Source organism: Oryza glaberrima, chromosome 2 (assembly GCF_000147395.1).
Source record: "Oryza glaberrima chromosome 2, OglaRS2, whole genome shotgun sequence".
NCBI classification, from domain to species: Eukaryota; Viridiplantae; Streptophyta; class Magnoliopsida; order Poales; family Poaceae; genus Oryza; species Oryza glaberrima.
In genome coordinates this window covers 26070664-26088413 of record NC_068327.1, presented here as the reverse complement: position 1 = coordinate 26088413, position 17750 = coordinate 26070664, and the positions used below count along the sequence as shown (strand labels likewise).

General features: G+C 47.4%; 4 protein-coding genes across 4 annotated transcripts; 3 read left to right on the top strand and 1 right to left on the bottom strand.

Annotated features, from left to right (window-relative positions):
- Nucleotides 1-246: 246 nt before the first annotated feature.
- On the bottom strand, nt 247-2818 carry LOC127761680 (probable phospholipid hydroperoxide glutathione peroxidase). The gene is made up of 6 exons (XM_052286006.1): nt 2514-2818; nt 2127-2203; nt 1377-1438; nt 1120-1238; nt 542-709; nt 247-448 (listed from the first exon to the last, which is right to left on the bottom strand). The coding sequence occupies exons 1-6, from the start codon at nt 2769-2771 to the stop codon at nt 416-418; spliced, it is 717 nt and encodes a 238-aa protein (XP_052141966.1). The 5' UTR covers nt 2772-2818; the 3' UTR covers nt 247-415.
- A 2530-nt stretch (nt 2819-5348) lies between these two features.
- On the top strand, nt 5349-7827 carry LOC127763999 (FT-interacting protein 3-like). The gene is made up of 2 exons (XM_052288803.1): nt 5349-6295; nt 6413-7827. Exons 1-2 carry the CDS (start codon nt 5370-5372, stop codon nt 7824-7826), a joined length of 2340 nt encoding a protein of 779 aa, XP_052144763.1. The 5' UTR covers nt 5349-5369; the 3' UTR covers nt 7827.
- A 31-nt stretch (nt 7828-7858) lies between these two features.
- On the top strand, nt 7859-10454 carry LOC127764000 (pentatricopeptide repeat-containing protein At5g39350). Its single transcript, XM_052288804.1, has 2 exons — nt 7859-10034; nt 10328-10454. Exon 1 carries the CDS (start codon nt 8028-8030, stop codon nt 10029-10031), a length of 2004 nt encoding a protein of 667 aa, XP_052144764.1. The 5' UTR covers nt 7859-8027; the 3' UTR covers nt 10032-10034; nt 10328-10454.
- LOC127764001 (actin-depolymerizing factor 1) lies at nt 10115-12641 on the top strand. Its single transcript, XM_052288805.1, has 3 exons — nt 10115-10649; nt 10736-11001; nt 12126-12641. Exons 1-3 carry the CDS (start codon nt 10344-10346, stop codon nt 12274-12276), a joined length of 723 nt encoding a protein of 240 aa, XP_052144765.1. The 5' UTR covers nt 10115-10343; the 3' UTR covers nt 12277-12641.
- Nucleotides 12642-17750: the final 5109 nt, after the last annotated feature.

Here is a 17750-nt window from a genome sequence, read left to right as displayed (position 1 = left end):
TGTTGGAAAAACTTCTCAAATCTTGTCAAATATGCCAAGTTTCAGAGATTGTTGTCAGACCTTGTCAAATATGCCAAGGTTCAGAGATTGTTGGCTGCAAACCTGTAACCACAGCACAAAGCTAATAAAACAGTATATGCACAGATAGAACGAGTACACGTTACACGTCAAAACTTGCTCATCGCAGTCGCAGGTCTCAATAACGAACACAGATACAGGAGATAATATTTCAAGAAAGGGGCAAAGTGATGCAGTAAGCCAATTTCATTACACGTTAATACTTTATACATTACACAGCAGGGCTACGCAAATGAAAATACAGCAATTCCAAGCACAGTTTTATTACAACATTATTGGAAGTTCCAAGTGCTCAATGCAACGCAGCAGTGCATCTGGTGGCGCCGGCGGTAAGGTTTTAAGAACTTCCAAGCAGCTTCTTGATGTCCTTCTGTAATATGATTAAAGCAATCGCTGTAAGTGAAGGCAAGGAAGCTTGATGAGATGGAACTCAAATTACACCCACTTGGAGCTCGGGATTTACCTCCATGCTGAGTGGAGAAGTAGTTGGCGCATAGCGCTCCACAACACGCCCCTCTTTGTCGACCAAGAACTTGGAGAAGTTCCATTTGATATTGTCACCGAAAAGACCACCTTTGCTGGACTTCAGAAACTTGTAGATGGGTGCAGTGTTGTCACCATTAACATCAACCTATTAAGATAATGGTAGTTAGAACTTCTAGATCTCACCTCTCTAAACAATAAAAATCAATTGATCATCACATTATAAACATCCATGATTCTTTCTTGAGATAAATGAAAGGATAAAACTGGTATCAGGCTTATCGATCGCATACATCATACGAAATGCATAAGAATCGGATAAAAACTTCATGGACTTGATCAATTTCCTTTTAAGTACTAGACAAGTATCTGGAAATACATCACAGGCTACATATGAAAGGGAACACTTTCGGAATGGGATTAATTTCCTTTAAAATATTATGATGGCTCTGGAAGGTGAACATATACTCGAGTTAGTTGTTTCTTTCCACTTGAAAGATAAATGAAAAAAAAAGTGCAAAAATGCAAGAGGTAGTGGTATAGTGTGCCCAAATTTACCTTATCAAAAATTGGATACTCGGCCTTGAAGCGGGTGCAAGCAAATTGGACAATCTCCTCATTAGTGCCAGGTTCCTGTCCACCAAACTGGTTGCATGGGAAAGCAAGGATCTCAAAACCTGTCGTCAAATCAAATTGACAATGACATTAGCAATTGGTTGGTCATAAACTCCAAATGAAAGAACATACGAGCAATTCAGCGCACAAGAGAGATTTCATAATGAGGGAACAAATGATGAGATGCATCTAACACTCACCCTGGTCCTTGTACTTCTCATACAACTGGCTCAGCTCCGTGTAGTTGGAATTGGTCAAGCCACTGCAACAATGACAGAGAGCAACAAGATTTCTTAATTTGAGGATAATGATATCAGTTTGTATGTTATTTTATTATATCTGCATCTCATTGGTCTTTAAAATTAGTAAAAAAAAATGGCCATCCTCTAAAGAACATGTATCCCTTAACACAAGGAGGATGAGACACAAATAGAAAAATAGTTAATGGTATGACAATCTGCACAAACTTTCCAATTGGCAAGAGATCAACATCCTGTTGTCCAGCTAAAACCAACTTACCTGCTGACCAGATTATTATTTTTTCCATATATCGATAATCTACATGCAAAGGCTGATCCTCCGGGACAAACACTACCATGGCTCTTTTTAAAGTTTCATTTAGCAGAACAATACTTCAAATTTCGATTTGTCTCATATGGCCTAGATAGAAACTCGAATGTGTTCCATATGAAACCATATAAATTCGGCATCTTTACTTTGCAACATGAATGGAAGTTTGATCGAAAATATACATTATATTAGGCATCAAATGAGCATATCATTCAACTTAAGCGCTTGATAACGCAGTACTAGGGTTCCAAGGTTTCGTTGTTCATGGAACATTTCAACATGAAAAAGATAAATCACATTATGCATTCTAGAATAATTTCCAAGTTTACAAAATTAAAACGTAGACACTGTGGAGGTGAGGGATTGGTAATAATTGGTACCACTGAGATGCAACATTGACGATAAGGAGGACTTTCCCCTTGTAGGTGCTCAGGTCCACATCTTTGCCACTTGCATCCTGCAAACACCAAAAAGCATAGTCCTTTAAACATTAGGATCACAATTCAAGCAGTATAACAGCTTGTAGAAAACCTCCAAAGATTTGGGTAAAAAAATCTGCAGCTAAAACCAAAAAGATATTGGCTTAAGAAGTCCCAAAAGGGCCGAATCGTAGCAGCATCACGGAGGCATCGATGTGCAAATACTTTCCCCCAGAAGGGTATGGGGTATGGGTATAAAGCTTCAGTCTCTCGCTGCTGAAAGGGGACCAAATCACCAGAGGGGAAAGGGGTGTCCAAGTTTTGAGGAGGGCAGGAGGCAGTGCAGACCTTGACGGTGAAGTCGTGGACGGATGCGGCGGAGGAGGTGGCGGTGGCCATGCTGAACAGCGCGAACCCGGCGGCGACCGGACGGACCAGCGGCGAGACGGCTGCGGAGACGCGCGGCGGGTGAGGCGCACCGACAGGGCTAGCGCGGAGGATGCGGGGGCTGTGCCGCGGCGGCGCGGAGGACGAGAACGGGGAGAGGGCGGCGGCGGTTCGGAGGAGCCGGAGGCGAGAGATGAACGGGGCGGTGCGAGACGGCATCGTGGATCGGGGGCCTTCGCGCTTTATAGCGGTAAGTCCGGTGTGTGTAAAATCTTCCTTCCCTCCCAGGCCCGAGTGTTGGTTGAGGTTGCCTGTGAAAGCGATGCGCGGCGGAAGTGTGGACGCGTTGCCCTGCGGCGTTGGGCCCAGTGGTGGTGGGGGCTTCCCCGCGCCACGTCCCGCGTCGCGCGGCCGCCACGTGTGAACGAAATCGGCTGGGTCAACGAGCTGCACTCCGCCGTCCGATCGGCATCCAACTGTACGGAGTACGTAGGAGTACTGAAAATTGAAAAAACACGTTTAGTGCAAACTTTCTTTCTTTTTTTTTTTCTGACTGATATCGGTACAAGCAGATACAACGAGGAGAAGGATAAACCCTGGTATCTTGGCCTCGTAGTCGTAGCCCACGCCATTTTTGGGGAGTTTTTCGTGATCTCTCTCTAATAAACGGCTGTGAAATGTGAACGGAACATCACGAGCAGGCGAAAAGAAGTTGTTCTGTATGTTCTAGAAGCGTCTATTCTCATTGTCGTCACGGAACGCGGAACGCCGGCCGCACGTACCGTGGGCTTTCAGGCCGATTCACGTCACTGTTTACGCGCGCAATTCTATTGCTCGCCTAATAAGTGCTGATATTCTCTTTTTTTTTTCATTATCTAAAAAAGTGCTGACATTCTTCTTTTCCTTGTATCGGCAGGATTTTTTTTCTTTTTCCCTTTCGAGCCATCGGGTGCATATAGGGGCTATTTGGATGCTCACCTCAAGTTACCACAGTTTTTTACCAAAGGTATGGCAAGATGCAAATTGTGTGGCTTAAAATTTGATAGCCACACTTAGCAAACTTTGGCTAAGAAAAGGGTCTATGACTAGTGGGATCAAAAGAATAGAAAGTGTGGCATGCCAAAGTTATAGAAACAAACCAAACACTAACTACATTTGGTCAAACTAACCTACCTCAAGAGTGGCAAAATGTGGCACCAACCAAACAGACCCATATTCTACTTGATATGGTGTTTGGGAAGGACTTAGTTTAGTCCCTCCTTCCCAAACACCACATAAGTACACTACTCACTATTTTTGAAAGAACAGAACACTACTCACTAACATATTCTGCTCTGATGATGCAGATGCAACTATGATTTTTCTTTTTTGATGTTGCCACATGCCAAATTCGTCAACGATTATTATCATGCAAATGTGAGCTGGATGGTTCATTGGCAGGATTTTACAGGGCTGAGGAATTTTCAAGGAAGCACTTGTGAGCAGGACCGGCTCTAAATTTCAGAGGGCCATAAACGAGCTTCGTAACCTATGCCCTCAATAAAATATATTTTTACTTGCAATATATATTTCTAAAAATCATATATCTTCGAAAATGATGCGAATAAAACTATAAATACATAAAATTATGGTATAAATTAATCAAGACTAAATAGATGCAAACAAGAAGATAAAAAGATCGCAAGATCTCACTCTAAGCCCTAGCCACGATGACATAAGGGTGTGGCAGCGGAGCCCTGCAAGGAGGGCATGCATGCGGGTAGGAGCCACGCGATGTGCCAGATAGAGGTGGCGGTGCCACAGCCACACGGGGGAAGGCGAGACGGGAGGAGGAGGAGGAGGAGAGTCATGGGAACGGGGTGGCCGCCCGGTTTGGCACCAGCGTCGAGGAGGGAGCGGAGAGCGTTGGTCACGGTCGACGGGGAGACGACGGTAATGGAGGCAGAGATGCTGCGTAATGGGTTTCGTCACAAAGGCGTGGGCGCAGAGATGGATATGGACATGACAATGGCGGCGGTGGCGTTGCGGACTTGTGGTTTTCTGATAGGATTGTGCGTGCGCTGTCGACGAGTCGATGGTGAGGAAATGGACAAAGAGATGAAGAACAGATAGAAGAGGAGAATAAATAGGGGTTGATGACGTGGGTCCGGTTGCGGTTTTTTATTTTTAACCAAACACTGATGTATGGGTCTTACATTATTTTTATCTTTAAGTGCCACGTTAACGTCATGTCATCCAGAAACGATGTCCAAACCACCTTAGAGCCTTATTTGCACTAATTTTAGGAGTTAAAAGACGCGTCATATATATCTATCTGGAATTGCGGTTCAGAGACGAACTTTAGACTCGACGACAACTTGAGGGACCTAAAGTGAGCTTATTCCGTTAGCATTTGTCCTGCCATGGCCTATTCTGCCAGAACACAAAGCCCAGAACCCAGAGGTTCATGCAAATCAGCTCAAATCAGTTGATTTCTTCCCTAAACGGTATAAACGCCTGTGAAGCCGTGACACGGTTCTCTAATCTGCTGAAGTCATGTAAATCAACATGTCATGTCTGTTTGCTCTGGGACTTACTCTAACTAACCCTGGTGGATCACCAATCGTCCGTCAGCAAGCACACACCCCCGACTGTGTCGATCACCAAATCCCAAAAATCCACGCATTCGCTCGCCACGCACGACGTCACGCGCGCGGCCGGTTGGTGGCCAGCCAGACTGCCGAACACACATATATAAATGCAACTTGCTCACTGACCAGCTAGTGTGACCAGACCAGCCCAGCATATCTCGTTCGACCGGCGGCAGTGTTCGCCGACATGGGCGACGTACTGCCGAGGTCTTATGCCCGCCCCGCCGGCATGCTGCCGCCGAACAATGAGTTCGGGATCAGGGAGATCACGCCTGGCCTCGCCTGCTCCGGGCCTGGCGGGGCGTACGAGCTCGTCGAGAGGATGGAGTACCTGTACGTGCGCGTCGTCAAGGCGCGGGGGCTCAAGTGGAGCGGCGAATTCGACCCGTTCGCGGAGCTGAGGCTTGGGGGCTACTCCTGCATCACGCGCCACGTCGAGAAGACGGCGAGCCCCGAGTGGGACGACGTGTTCGCGTTCTCGCGGGAGAGGATACACGCGCCGTTCCTGGACGTGCTCGTCCGGGGCCGGGGCTTCGCCAAGGACGACTACGTCGGCAGCACGCGCCTTGACCTGGGCATCCTCCCCGACGCGCCGGCGAGCGTCCAGCCCGACAGCTCGCCCGCGCCGCAGTGGTACCCCGTCTTCGACAAGAAAGGGGAGTTCCGCGGCGAGGTGATGATGGCCGTGTGGTTCGGCACGCAGAAGGACAGCTACTTCGACTCGGCCGTCCACGCGGACGCCGCGTTCCCCGTGGACGACAAGCTCGCGGCGCACATCAAGCACATACGGTACGACGTGCCGCGCCTGTGCTACGTGCGCGTTAAGGTCACCGAGGTCCGCGACATCGTCTTCGCGGACAAGGCCCGGGTCGGTGAGGTGTTCGTCAGGTCGCGCATACTGGGACAGGTGCACAGGACGAGAACGTCCATGGACCACCGCTGGAAAGACGAGGAAAATGGTCACCTGTTTGTGGCCGCCGCGCCGTTCAAGGACTACCTCAACATGTCCGTCGTGGGCGTCAAGAACGGCAAGGAGGAGGTCATCGGCCATGTCAACGTTCTGCTTGACAGCTTCGAACGCCGGTGTGACGCCCGCCCGATTAGCCCAAGATGGTACGCCCAATTGTCCATCCATCTCATGTACTAGCAAAGAACGACAAAGTACCTGGTATTAGGCAAGCAAGATTGAATTTGTCCCTAGCTAACTGCTACGCAAATGCTGTTTGACAGGTTTAGTTTGATGCAGCCAGAGGGAGCCGCCAAGATTGACAAGTACTCTGCCAAGATAAGCGTCGTTCTTTGCCTCGAATGCGGGTACAAGGTGCTGTCAGAGCCGGTCCACTACCTGAGCGACGTCCGGCCGGCGGCGCGTGAGCAGGAGCGGGAGCGGAAGTGCATCGGCCTCGTCGAGCTCGGCATCCGCGAGGCCATCCTCACCGCGACGCGCACGCGCGATGGCCGAGGCTCCTGCGACGCGTACTGCGTCGCCAAGTACGGGGTGAAGTGGTACCGCACGCGCACCGTCACCGACAGCATCTCGCCGCGTTTCCACCAGCAGTACCACTGGGAAGTGCACGACCACTGCACCGTGCTCACCGTCGCCGTCTTCCACAATTCTCAGATAGGCGACAAGGGCGGCCTCGTGGCCGGCGACCCCGTCAAGGACGTCCTCCTCGGCAAGGTGCGGATCCGGCTCTCGACGCTCGAGACCGGCCGCACATACGCCTACGCCTACCCGCTTATGTCCCTCCACGGCGGCGGCGTCAAGAAGATGGGCGAGCTTCGTCTCGCCGTCCGTTTCTCCAGCACGTCGACGCTGGGCCTGTTCCAGACGTACGCGCAGCCGCACCTGCCGCCGATGCACTACCACCGGCCGCTGACCGTCGTGCAGCAGGAGATGCTGCGGCGGGAGGCGGTCACGATCATCGCGCACCGGCTGGGGCGGATGGACCCGCCGCTGCGCCGGGAGTGCGTCGAGTACCTCTGCGAGTCGCACGCGCTGCGGTGGAGCATGCGGCGCAGCAAGGCCCACTTCTTCCGCCTCGCGGAGGCGCTGGAGCCCCTGTCCGCGGCGAGCGCGTGGTTCTACCACGTCTGCCGCTGGACGAACCCGGTCACCACCGTCGCGGTCCACGTCATCTTCACCATGCTCGTGTGCTACCCGAGCCTCGTACTGCCCACCTTCTTCCTGTACAAGTTCATGCTCGGCATGCGGAACTACCTGCGCCGGCCCAAGCACCCGTGGCACGTCGACATGAGGGTGTCCCACGCCGACACGGCGCACCCTGACGAGCTCGACGAGGAGTTCGACGAGTTCCCGACGGCGCGGCCGCCCGAGGTGGTGCGGATGAGGTACGACAAGCTGAGGAGCCTCAACGCGCGGATACAGGAGATCGTCGGCGACATCGCGACGCACGCCGAGCGCGCGCGGTGCGTGATGACGTGGCGGGACCCGCGGGCCACGGGCCTGTACCTGCTGGGCTGCCTGTGCCTTGCCGTGATCACGTTCTCGGTGCCGTTCCAGGCGGTGGCGCTGTTGACTGGTTTCTACCTGATGCGGCACCCGATTCTGCGGCAGAGGCTGCCTGACGTTGTGGCGAACTTCTTCCGACGACTGCCCTGCAAGGTGGACTGCCTACTTTAGTATCCATGTCTAAAATAAGCTTTATAAAAGGACCAATATGTAAAAAATTCAGTCAAACTTCAAATTAGTTTTTAGAAGTTTGCAACTGATTTTTTTTCTCCCAAAAGTTCAAAATCGAACTATCCCCGAGAGAGACCGAGGCTGAAAGAAGCCAATCTGCCCAAAAGCCGAAACATCCCCTTGTCTCAACTCCGTTCCTGGATGAAACCCAGCCCGCTTGTCCGGCAATGCCTCGCCGTCACCATCTTCCACTCGAAGAACACGGCTCCGCTTGCTCCCGCCGCCGCCGCTCAACTCCACGCGCTCCTCCTCACGTCCGGCCACCTCCTCCGCTATCACGGCCTCCATCCGCTCTTCATGGTGTATTGCGCATGTGGCCGTCCCTCCAGCGCCCACAACCTGCTCGCGCAAATGCCCCAACCACCACCGGTTTCTTTCTCCAACTCACTGCTCCGTTCGTACACCGGCCTCGGCTGCCACCGGGAGGCCCTCGCGGTTTACTCGGCGATGCGCGCCTTCGACCACCTCACCTTCCCCTTCGTCGCGAAGGCCTGCGCCGGCCTTCGTCTCGGCCGCCATGGGCGTGCCGTGCACTGCCGCGCGCTCGCCGCCGGTTTCGGCGGCGACACGTACGTGCAGAACGCCCTCATTTCCATGTACATGAGCTGCGGCGACGTGGGCGCAGCGGAGGCGGTGTTCGGGGCGATGCGGAACCGGACAGTCGTGTCCTGGAATGCGGTCATCGCCGGGTGCGTCAAGAACGGCTACGCGGAGAGGGCGCTGGAAGTGTTCGGCGAGATGGCCGCTGATGGTGTCGGGATCGACCGTGCCACGGTTGTGTCAGTGCTGCCAGCTTGTGCGCAAGCCAAGGACTTGAACACTGGGAGAGCCGTGCACCGGCTTGTTGAGGACAAAGGCTTGGGGGATTATGTTGCAGTGAAGAACGCATTGATCGACATGTACGGGAAGTGTAGGAGCTTGGAGGATGCACGAAGGGTGTTTGATCACTGCAAACATGATAAAGATGTTGTTTCTTGGACAGCGATGATTGGCGCTTATGTGCTGAACGACCGTGCTTTTGAGGCCATTTCTCTTGGTTGTCAGATGCTGATGTCTGGGGCAGCATGGCCCAATGGAGTGACAATGGTGTATCTGCTCTCAGCATGCGCCAGCATGCCGTCAGGGAAGCATGCCAAGTGCACACATGCACTCTGCATTAGACTTGGCCTTAAATCAGACATTGCTGTTGAAACTGCGCTTATCGACGCTTATGCGAGGTGCGGTAAGATGAAGCTGATGAGATTAACACTTGAGAGGGGCTCATGGCGTGCAGAAACATGGAATGCAGCCTTGTCTGGTTATACCGTCAGTGGACGGGAGAAGAAAGCTATAGAATTGTTCAAGCGGATGATTGCTGAATCGGTGCGCCCAGACTCTGCAACAATGGCAAGCATCCTGCCGGCCTATGCAGAATCTGCAGACCTGAAAGAAGGGAAGAACATTCACTGTTTCTTACTGACTCTCGGATTCCTCAGAAGCACAGAGATCGCCACTGGTTTGATTGATGTCTATTCTAAGGCTGGTGACTTGGATGCTGCGTGGGCTCTCTTCCAGTGGCTACCTGAGAAGGACGTTGTTGCCTGGACAACGATCATCGCCGGGTACGGTATACATGGTCACGCCCGAACTGCCATCCTGCTCTACGACAGGATGGTGGAGTCAGGAGGGAAGCCGAATACTGTGACCATCGCCACTTTGCTGTATGCATGCAGCCACGCCGGCATGATAGACGAAGGCATTAAGGTGTTCAAGGACATGCGCAACGTCCATGGTTTGATGCCAAATGGCGAGCACTACTCGTGCCTGGTTGACATGCTTGGCCGTGCTGGGAGGATTGAGGAGGCTCATCGTCTCATCCAAGATATGCCATTCGAGCCGAGCACCTCGTTATGGGGTGCTCTGCTTGGTGCCTGTGTTCTACACAAGAATGTCGAGTTTGGGGAGGTTGCGGCAAAGCGATTATTTCAGCTTGATCCGGAGAACACTGGGAGTTACGTGCTGCTTGGTAACATATATGCTGCAGCTGACAGATGGAGGGATGTTCAGGATGTCCGGAGAATGATGGTGGAAAGGGGCCTCCTAAAAGAACCAGGATCTAGTTTGGTTGAGGCAAGATCTGTACAATGCCGAACAGCAATGCCATAGAATGTAAGTTTTGTACTTATATGAGATAGATCAAAGCACTCCATCTTTTATGCAGATTCTATCAGTTGGAAAATTGACTAAAATTTTAAGAAAAAAAAAATACTAATTGTTGCCCTGGAATTAATAAATAGTCTTCCCTTACAATAGAGAAGATTACATGTGGATCTTACTGGTGGAATCAAACCAAAGAAACTAGAGACGTGGAGTACCTGAGTACCTGCACCATTAAAAAAACGGGAAACGTATCAAACTCACGCCATGTTGTTTTGATGCCACAAATGATTTTTCTATGCAAGGGGAGCTGCTATAGCGATGGGTGGTGGCGCGCATGTTGGTTGCACACAACGCTTCTGGTTCTCACACACCAAGGAGGGGACGTGCTTGGTCAAATGCTCCTCTCCGAACGTGGTGGCATCATGCAAGCCTCCATCTCCACCGCCAGCCCTTCCCTCCCTATATTTTGCCTCCTCCTTCCTCTCTTTCAGGCCTTCAAATCTTGCTCCTGCTCGCGTTTTGGCACATTCCCTCCTCTCTCCTCCTTGCAGGGCCTGTCTGTTTCTCACCATAGTAAGGAAGGAAAGAAGGAAGGAAGAGGAAAAAAAAGGATCATCAACCATGGTGAGTGCAGTTCAATCTCTTTCGTTCAGAATGTTGATCAAGATCTGTCCATTAACGAAATGGTGTATGTTGTGGGGATATGTAAGTCGAATTCGGCGTCGGGAATGGCCGTGTGTGACGAATGCAAACTCAAGTTCCTGGAACTTAAGGCGAAAAGGAGCTTCCGCTTCATCGTGTTCAAGATCAATGAGAAGGTCCAGCAGGTGGTGGTGGACAGGTTGGGGCAGCCGGGTGAGAGCTATGACGACTTCACTGCCTGCTTACCAGCAGATGAGTGCCGCTACGCGGTATTTGATTTTGACTTTGTCACTGATGAAAACTGCCAGAAGAGCAAGATATTCTTCATCTCCTGGTAACAATTCCCCTGTCAACATAGTGTCATATTCTTGTTGATTTCATCAACATGTAAATTTCTATTTACATAGCATATTTTTTATGTTTGGTTTTGTTTCGATCTTACGTGTGGCAGTTACTGACCTAAAAGTCTCAATTTGGATTGAGTTGTTTGTGAGCAATTGCCTGCTTACGTTAGATTATTGCAGTTTGGTGTTCCCTTCGATCTTCAGACTTACCAGGTGTAACGAAACACTTTTTTATAGGATGGGTTAACTGCACTTTTGTCACTTGTTCAAAAGCACATTAGCACTTCAAATTCATTATCAAAGGGAAACGCAGAAATATATTTCATAGTTTCTATTTTACAAAAGTGTAAAATTAGCTTAGATTAGGTTGAAAAAGGAACAAGAAAGAGGCATAATTATTAGCCTATCAATTTTTAGCTAAAAATAGCATCATAGATCTAAAATTAGACACTTTGATATCAGGCATCTCTTTGCTTATCAAAATTGTTATCAGCACTAATGTCTTCGCTACCTGTACTTAAAATGTTCTTTTCTATGAGAATGCCTCACTGCCACTAGTGATTATTAGACATATTATCTACTTTTACGGTAAGGAACAATTTTGATAGGGGGATGAGGTCAGTGAGACAATGAACAGTGCCAATAATCTAAAGGAACAATGCTGCTTTTGGTCATTTCTGCTAAAGCTCTTTTGTGCCCACTGTTTCACTGTTCACCCAAGCCATGGATCTTAAGAAACTGATATTAGCATGTAAAGAAAATTGAATTCCTTGCCAAAAAAATGTAAAGCAACCTTATATTACAATTACAGATAACAGCCTGACAGACACTGAATTGATCTTTTTCCCATATGTTGGATTTGTGGATCGATAACTTCAGGAATTAATCAACATATCTCAGGATTATGTCTCTAAACACTGCAAGCTGTTTGGCACTACCAGTTTCTTCTTTATTTGAATAATGAATAAATCATGACAGTTAGATTATTAACTGTAAGCATCATAAAATATGTTTATATCCATCAGCTTGTCAAACGCCCAATGTAACAGAACTATATAATGCTATTTCAATTGTAACACTGAGGCAATGTGTTTGTGCATCTTACTCTCTGCAGGGCTCCTGATACATCAAGGGTGAGGAGCAAGATGCTGTATGCTAGCTCCAAGGATCGGTTCAAGAGGGAGCTGGACGGCATCCAGGTGGAGCTGCAGGCCACTGACCCGAGTGAGATGAGCATGGACATCGTCAAGTCGCGAGCCCTCTGAGAAACACAGGCCGGTTACTGCAATCCCCAGGAGCGAAAAGGCGTTAATTTGCTACAGCTCCTCTGCCTACAATTCCTTCCCGTTGGCGATGGTCAACCATTTTCTTGTCATTCTTTTCCTGGAAGCAAATGTGTTGCATTCTGTATGAGACTGTATTGCCGTTTTTCTCTTTCCCCCGTCGTTGGTGCCATAGTCGTGTTACTGCTGTAAACTAGAACATGCTTTCGTTTTGAGACTTGGATACTTTTCTCATGAGTCCTTCCACCATGCTGGTATGCTAAATCAGTAAAGGCCGTGGCGTCATATGGTGCCAGTTGTGAAGCCTGTTGTACGGTGTACCGTAGTAAATCACTGAGTTTTCACCCCTTTGATTTTTCTCATCTGTTTGGATGTCGCCCCTGTGCATGTCTTTTCCTAATACTACATGCAACATGTCACTAGATGAGAGTGCTGTGTTTATATTGTCGAAACATTTAACCAGAAAGAATTGAGAATTGTATGTTCTCTCATGTTTTCTGTGCTTGTTTGGCATAGCTCCAGCTCCACCTCTACTGGAGTTGGAACCTAGCCAAACAGTTTCAGCTCCACCTAAAATGATAGCGGAGCTAGATGGAGCGCTATCACAAAATGAACTAGAGATGTGGAGCTGAGGGCTTGTTTGGTACAGCTCCAACTCCTAAATTTAGCTCTAGGAGTTGGATCTGGAATGGAGTTGTGGAGCTGCCTAAACCCAGCTCCATTCCCATTTTTTGTGGAGCTGAAACTGTTTAGCTGAGCTTTAGCTCCAGGAGGGGTGCAGCTGGAGCTGGAGTTGTGCCAAACAGGCCCAGTTTAGGCAGCTCCACAACTCCACAACTAACTCAACTCCTGAAACTAAATTTAGCAGTTTGAGCTCTACCAAACAGTTTCCTCGGCCAAAAAAAAATCACTCGTTAACTAAACATATGCACAGTTCACCCGAAGTTGAAATAGTTTAAGTTAAGCCATCTAACTAGAATGTGGAGTGCTTTTTTTCTCGTGTGAGAAGAAAACCAGTTATACCAGAATTTTGTAGATATCTCATAGGAGATTACCAAATTGCCGTATAAAAAACCTAGAAGTGTTCATGGGTGCTATAATATCGATGAATATGAGTTTCGAAAAAAAATGTGAATATGCAAAAAAGAAATGGCTATGAACTACTCTCGTTTTCCTGGACCCAAATTGACAAATTCCTCCTATTGATCTTTGATTGCGTGGTACCTCTTGCCTGTCTTTATATAGAGGGTGGAAGGTGCTCGTTTCCTACTTTTAGCTATTATATTCATATTCATATTCATATATTATCACGGTGTGAATAAGCCTTCAAAGTTCAAACTTGTTGTCAAAGGGGTATAAATTATTATGCATTTCAAAGAAAATGAAAAAAAAAGTTATTGGTTGTGCGGCATGTTCAAATTAAAATGGTCTAGATTAATACTGAAGAGACCATGTCAAAATACATACACTAGCATGTTCGGCCGTTGGTTACAACGATGCCCTGGCCCGTAGGCCGTGATTAGTTCGTTCGCTATAACTGGTGGTCATGTAGCACTGCATGCATGTATCAGGCAACCGAACAAACCCACAAATTAGAAAACAGCTGAAATTCAGACAATGAATTATTGAAATACAAGATAAAAAGTCCATGACAAATTAAACAAAGGAAGCTACCTAAATTTGGTCAGAAGTACGTAAAATATGACTAGCCATTTGATTTATTCATGTTCAGGAAAATATATAACATGCATTGTTGACGAGTGATACTCGCGGACCGGATAAATAGAGTATTGGGGTACGTTGGAGCAGGGGTCTACGTAGTACGACATCAAAACATACAAAAGAAAAGGATTATACTGGTTCAGGCACCTTATCAGATAATAGCCCTAGTTCAGTTTATATGGGATTGATGATGATGAGAACAGATTAGAAAGAAAGTAACCAAAACAGGCGATACCGATGAGATCGTAGTCGAGGGATTCGACGAGATCTCCCGGCGAGTTGGCTCCGTGAACTCCGGCTTCGTAAACTTTGGTGGGTGTATTGGTGATGAGATGCGATGCCCTTTGCCTCTCCCTAGGGGTCCCTTTTATACCGTGGAATACCTTCACCCTCAAGTAAAACTTGGAGATATGTAAACTGACACGATATACTAGAGATTTTACCCTTTCCGAGTAGGACTTCGGCAATTCCTAAACTCATAGAGATATTTTCCATAACTTGAGATAAATTTCTAAAGCGTATACGGAAACAACCCGCATACGTGAAGGTATACTTCATCGGTATATTCCATAAGTCGTAGGATAGAGGGTATGCCTTATCCGTAACCCTGACAGGCATAACTACCAAAAAAAATACGGCCATGGAAATACATAAGGCATGCTATTAATTCTATAAGCAATATGAAAATAAACATATTGATCTACCACGAATGAGCGTGGTTTCGACCCACTACTTAACCAAAATGTTGGTGGGTTCATGCTTGACTATGAACTTATAAGGGTATACACCAAGATAGAATAAGATCGCATGGATAAATCATAGTGTAACCTATTCGACTAAGTCTGTGAGATTCTAAATGATGGACCTTGGCGATATGGTCGGTGGCTAGGCTTTGGGATTCCTTTGAATATCAAATCGATATATGTTTTTGTATGGCTTACAGTAGCGAAGCTACGTGTAGTAATGGCAATGCTACGAGGAAATAGTTTTTGCAAAACAACCCAAAAAACTATTGATATTTGTGTTGCAACAATATAAAACTTAAAGAATTTTACAACTTTAACCCCACAGGTTGTAGTCGCTGGCTACGCCACCTACGGCTTATCTTGATTGATATATAACTTGATGCTCTCCCATTCAAGGATGTGATGTCATTATACCTTAGGGTTGCCCCCTTCTTCAAGAGTTCAAGTAAAGTTTGGGAGACAAGGATACATATTGAGCAGTTGTGGCTGTACGCCAGTCGAACCATGTACTTTACCCCAATATGCCACCACTTCTTACCCAATCTCTATTTCGTGGATTTATTTTTTATATAATTTGGTGTGCGGTATTTTCCGTTTGAGATATGTGCCATGCAGGGTACATCATTTACCTAGGACACTAACACATGTGTTATTCTACGACATCGTTGTTGTTTATTGGTATATAGCAATGTACACTTCAGTTACAAATCCTATCTTACTATAAATTTGATGACCACTAACTCTTAAAACTCAACATAGAACCATGCCACATCATCACCCACTATCAATAATTACATATTTAACCTTAAGCAAGCACACAACATCATCTATAATTTATTTAATTATACAAATCAACATGCAAGTATATCAAATTATTACCCCTCACATCATTTCTACAATATTTTAACAAATATATCTATTATTTTTATAATATTTAACATATAGTTATCAATATGTTCTACATTAAATCGTGGGTATCATTTGTTTGTTTTATGATAAGTACTGATAAACCCTCACGTTTCATTATTTTATTTTCTATTTTCTCCTAGCTTGATTGTCGAAAAATATATATTGAAAACTGCTTAGTAATTCTCATGCAAAAGCGCGGGGAATCACCTTGTATAAATAATATCGGGAAGCGACGATAGAAATTTTCTACTTAAGACCCAAAAGATACCTTATGTAATAATCCGAAGCATCAAAGTACCATCCAACTGTATAAAACATTGGTAAGTTCTCAGCTTCCACACTTGTAGGATCAAGAAGGGCCGACTAGAGGGGGGTGAATAGGCGGTTTTTCAAACTTTTGGCTAAAACCGAGTTTTGTATGCGGAAGCGTAAATCAAAATGGTTTTGTACAATTCAAAACCTAAATCAACTAGTCTCAAGTAAGTGCACAAAGAAGCTAGCCTATGTTGAGGTTTGCAAGCCTAGGGTGATAATAGCACAAATAAACTCTAGTATGTAAACTTGCTCAAAGTAAATTTGCACAAAATAAAGGAGACAAGAGACAAGGAATTTTCACCGAGATTCGGAAACTCGCCGGTTTCCTAATCCCCGTTGAGACGAGCCCAACTCCACCGCTCAACCACGAAGCCACCGCACGCCCCCTTCGTTAAGGGGTGGGCAAGGCGGGAGCCGGCCCACGGAGAGGACTACCAAAGCCTCGATTACTAGGGTAGTTCTTCCTTCACTCCGAAGGTGGTGAACTCCAAACCACTCACAACCGGCGCCAGGCCTCCTCCACAATCTCCTCGGAGAGGTCACCGGGTAACACCTCCACAAGCCGTCTAGGAGGCGGCAACCTCCAAGAGTAACAAGTCTAGGATGCTTGCCGAGGATGATCAAGTGCCACACTAGCTATAACAATGAAGCAATGCACTTGGATTGGCTTAACTCACTCTCTAACACCTCACTAGATAAACTAAGTGCACAAGGGTGTGAGAGCTCTTGCAAGGGTTCAAGATAATGCAATGGAGTGCCAAAACCTTGCCCTTGCTGCTGGGGAGTGGGTATATATACCCCCAACCACCAAAACTAGCCGTTAGAGTCGAAATCCCCAACTCTGTGCTCTGCCGGTCAGACCGCCATAGAGTGGCCGGTCAGACCGGACTACTTTGTAACGAATAGAAAACTAGCCGTTATAGGGCAATCATTGAGCCCACTTAACCTGGCCGTTCTGACCGCAGTGAAGCGGCCGGTTAGACCGTCCACGGCTCGGTCAGACCGCCATTGGCTCGGTCTGACCGGTTGCGGCTCTGGCGGCTCTGTATCACCACCAAAAACCAGACCAGTGCAACAGACCAGTAGGGCCGGTCAGACCGGCCTTACCACGCCGGTCAGACCGGCTAACAGCCCCGGTCAGACCGACCTAAGGCCCACGGTCAGACCGCAGGTCACTTTTCAGCACAACCAACCGTTAGTAAAACGGCGATATCTCTTGACTCGGATCTCGGAATTTGGTGTTCTCGGACTCTATGGAAAGCTTATTCAAAGGGATATCCAACCCATGAACAATCCATCCAAGAAACACAACTTTTCTCAGGGAGAAATGGCTCACACTCCAAAGGATACTCCACCGGACATAACCACATGAGGCTACCCAAACCTATAGGATGTGCCCACTTCTCTCTTTGTTTGGGACTTGATAAAACTCACCACACTTGGCTAGACAAGCCCACAAAATGCACATATATGCATATGAACTAATATGGTACAAAATCATCCACATGCTCGCTTCATAGACCCCTCTTGATAGTACGGCACCTATCTAGTAAATCCAGTCTACACCAAACACCAAGACCGGGAAAAAGACTAAGAAAACATTCTTAGCTCCATTATACCTTTGCCTTGCGCCATCCAACTTGGGGTCAATGCTTGAGCCAACATCAACACTTGTGACCATTCGGTTGAACCATGTTTATGCCGAGGTCTTTGCCATCATTTGTCAAGACTTTATTCTCATCACAAGCTTGACTTCATTCTTGC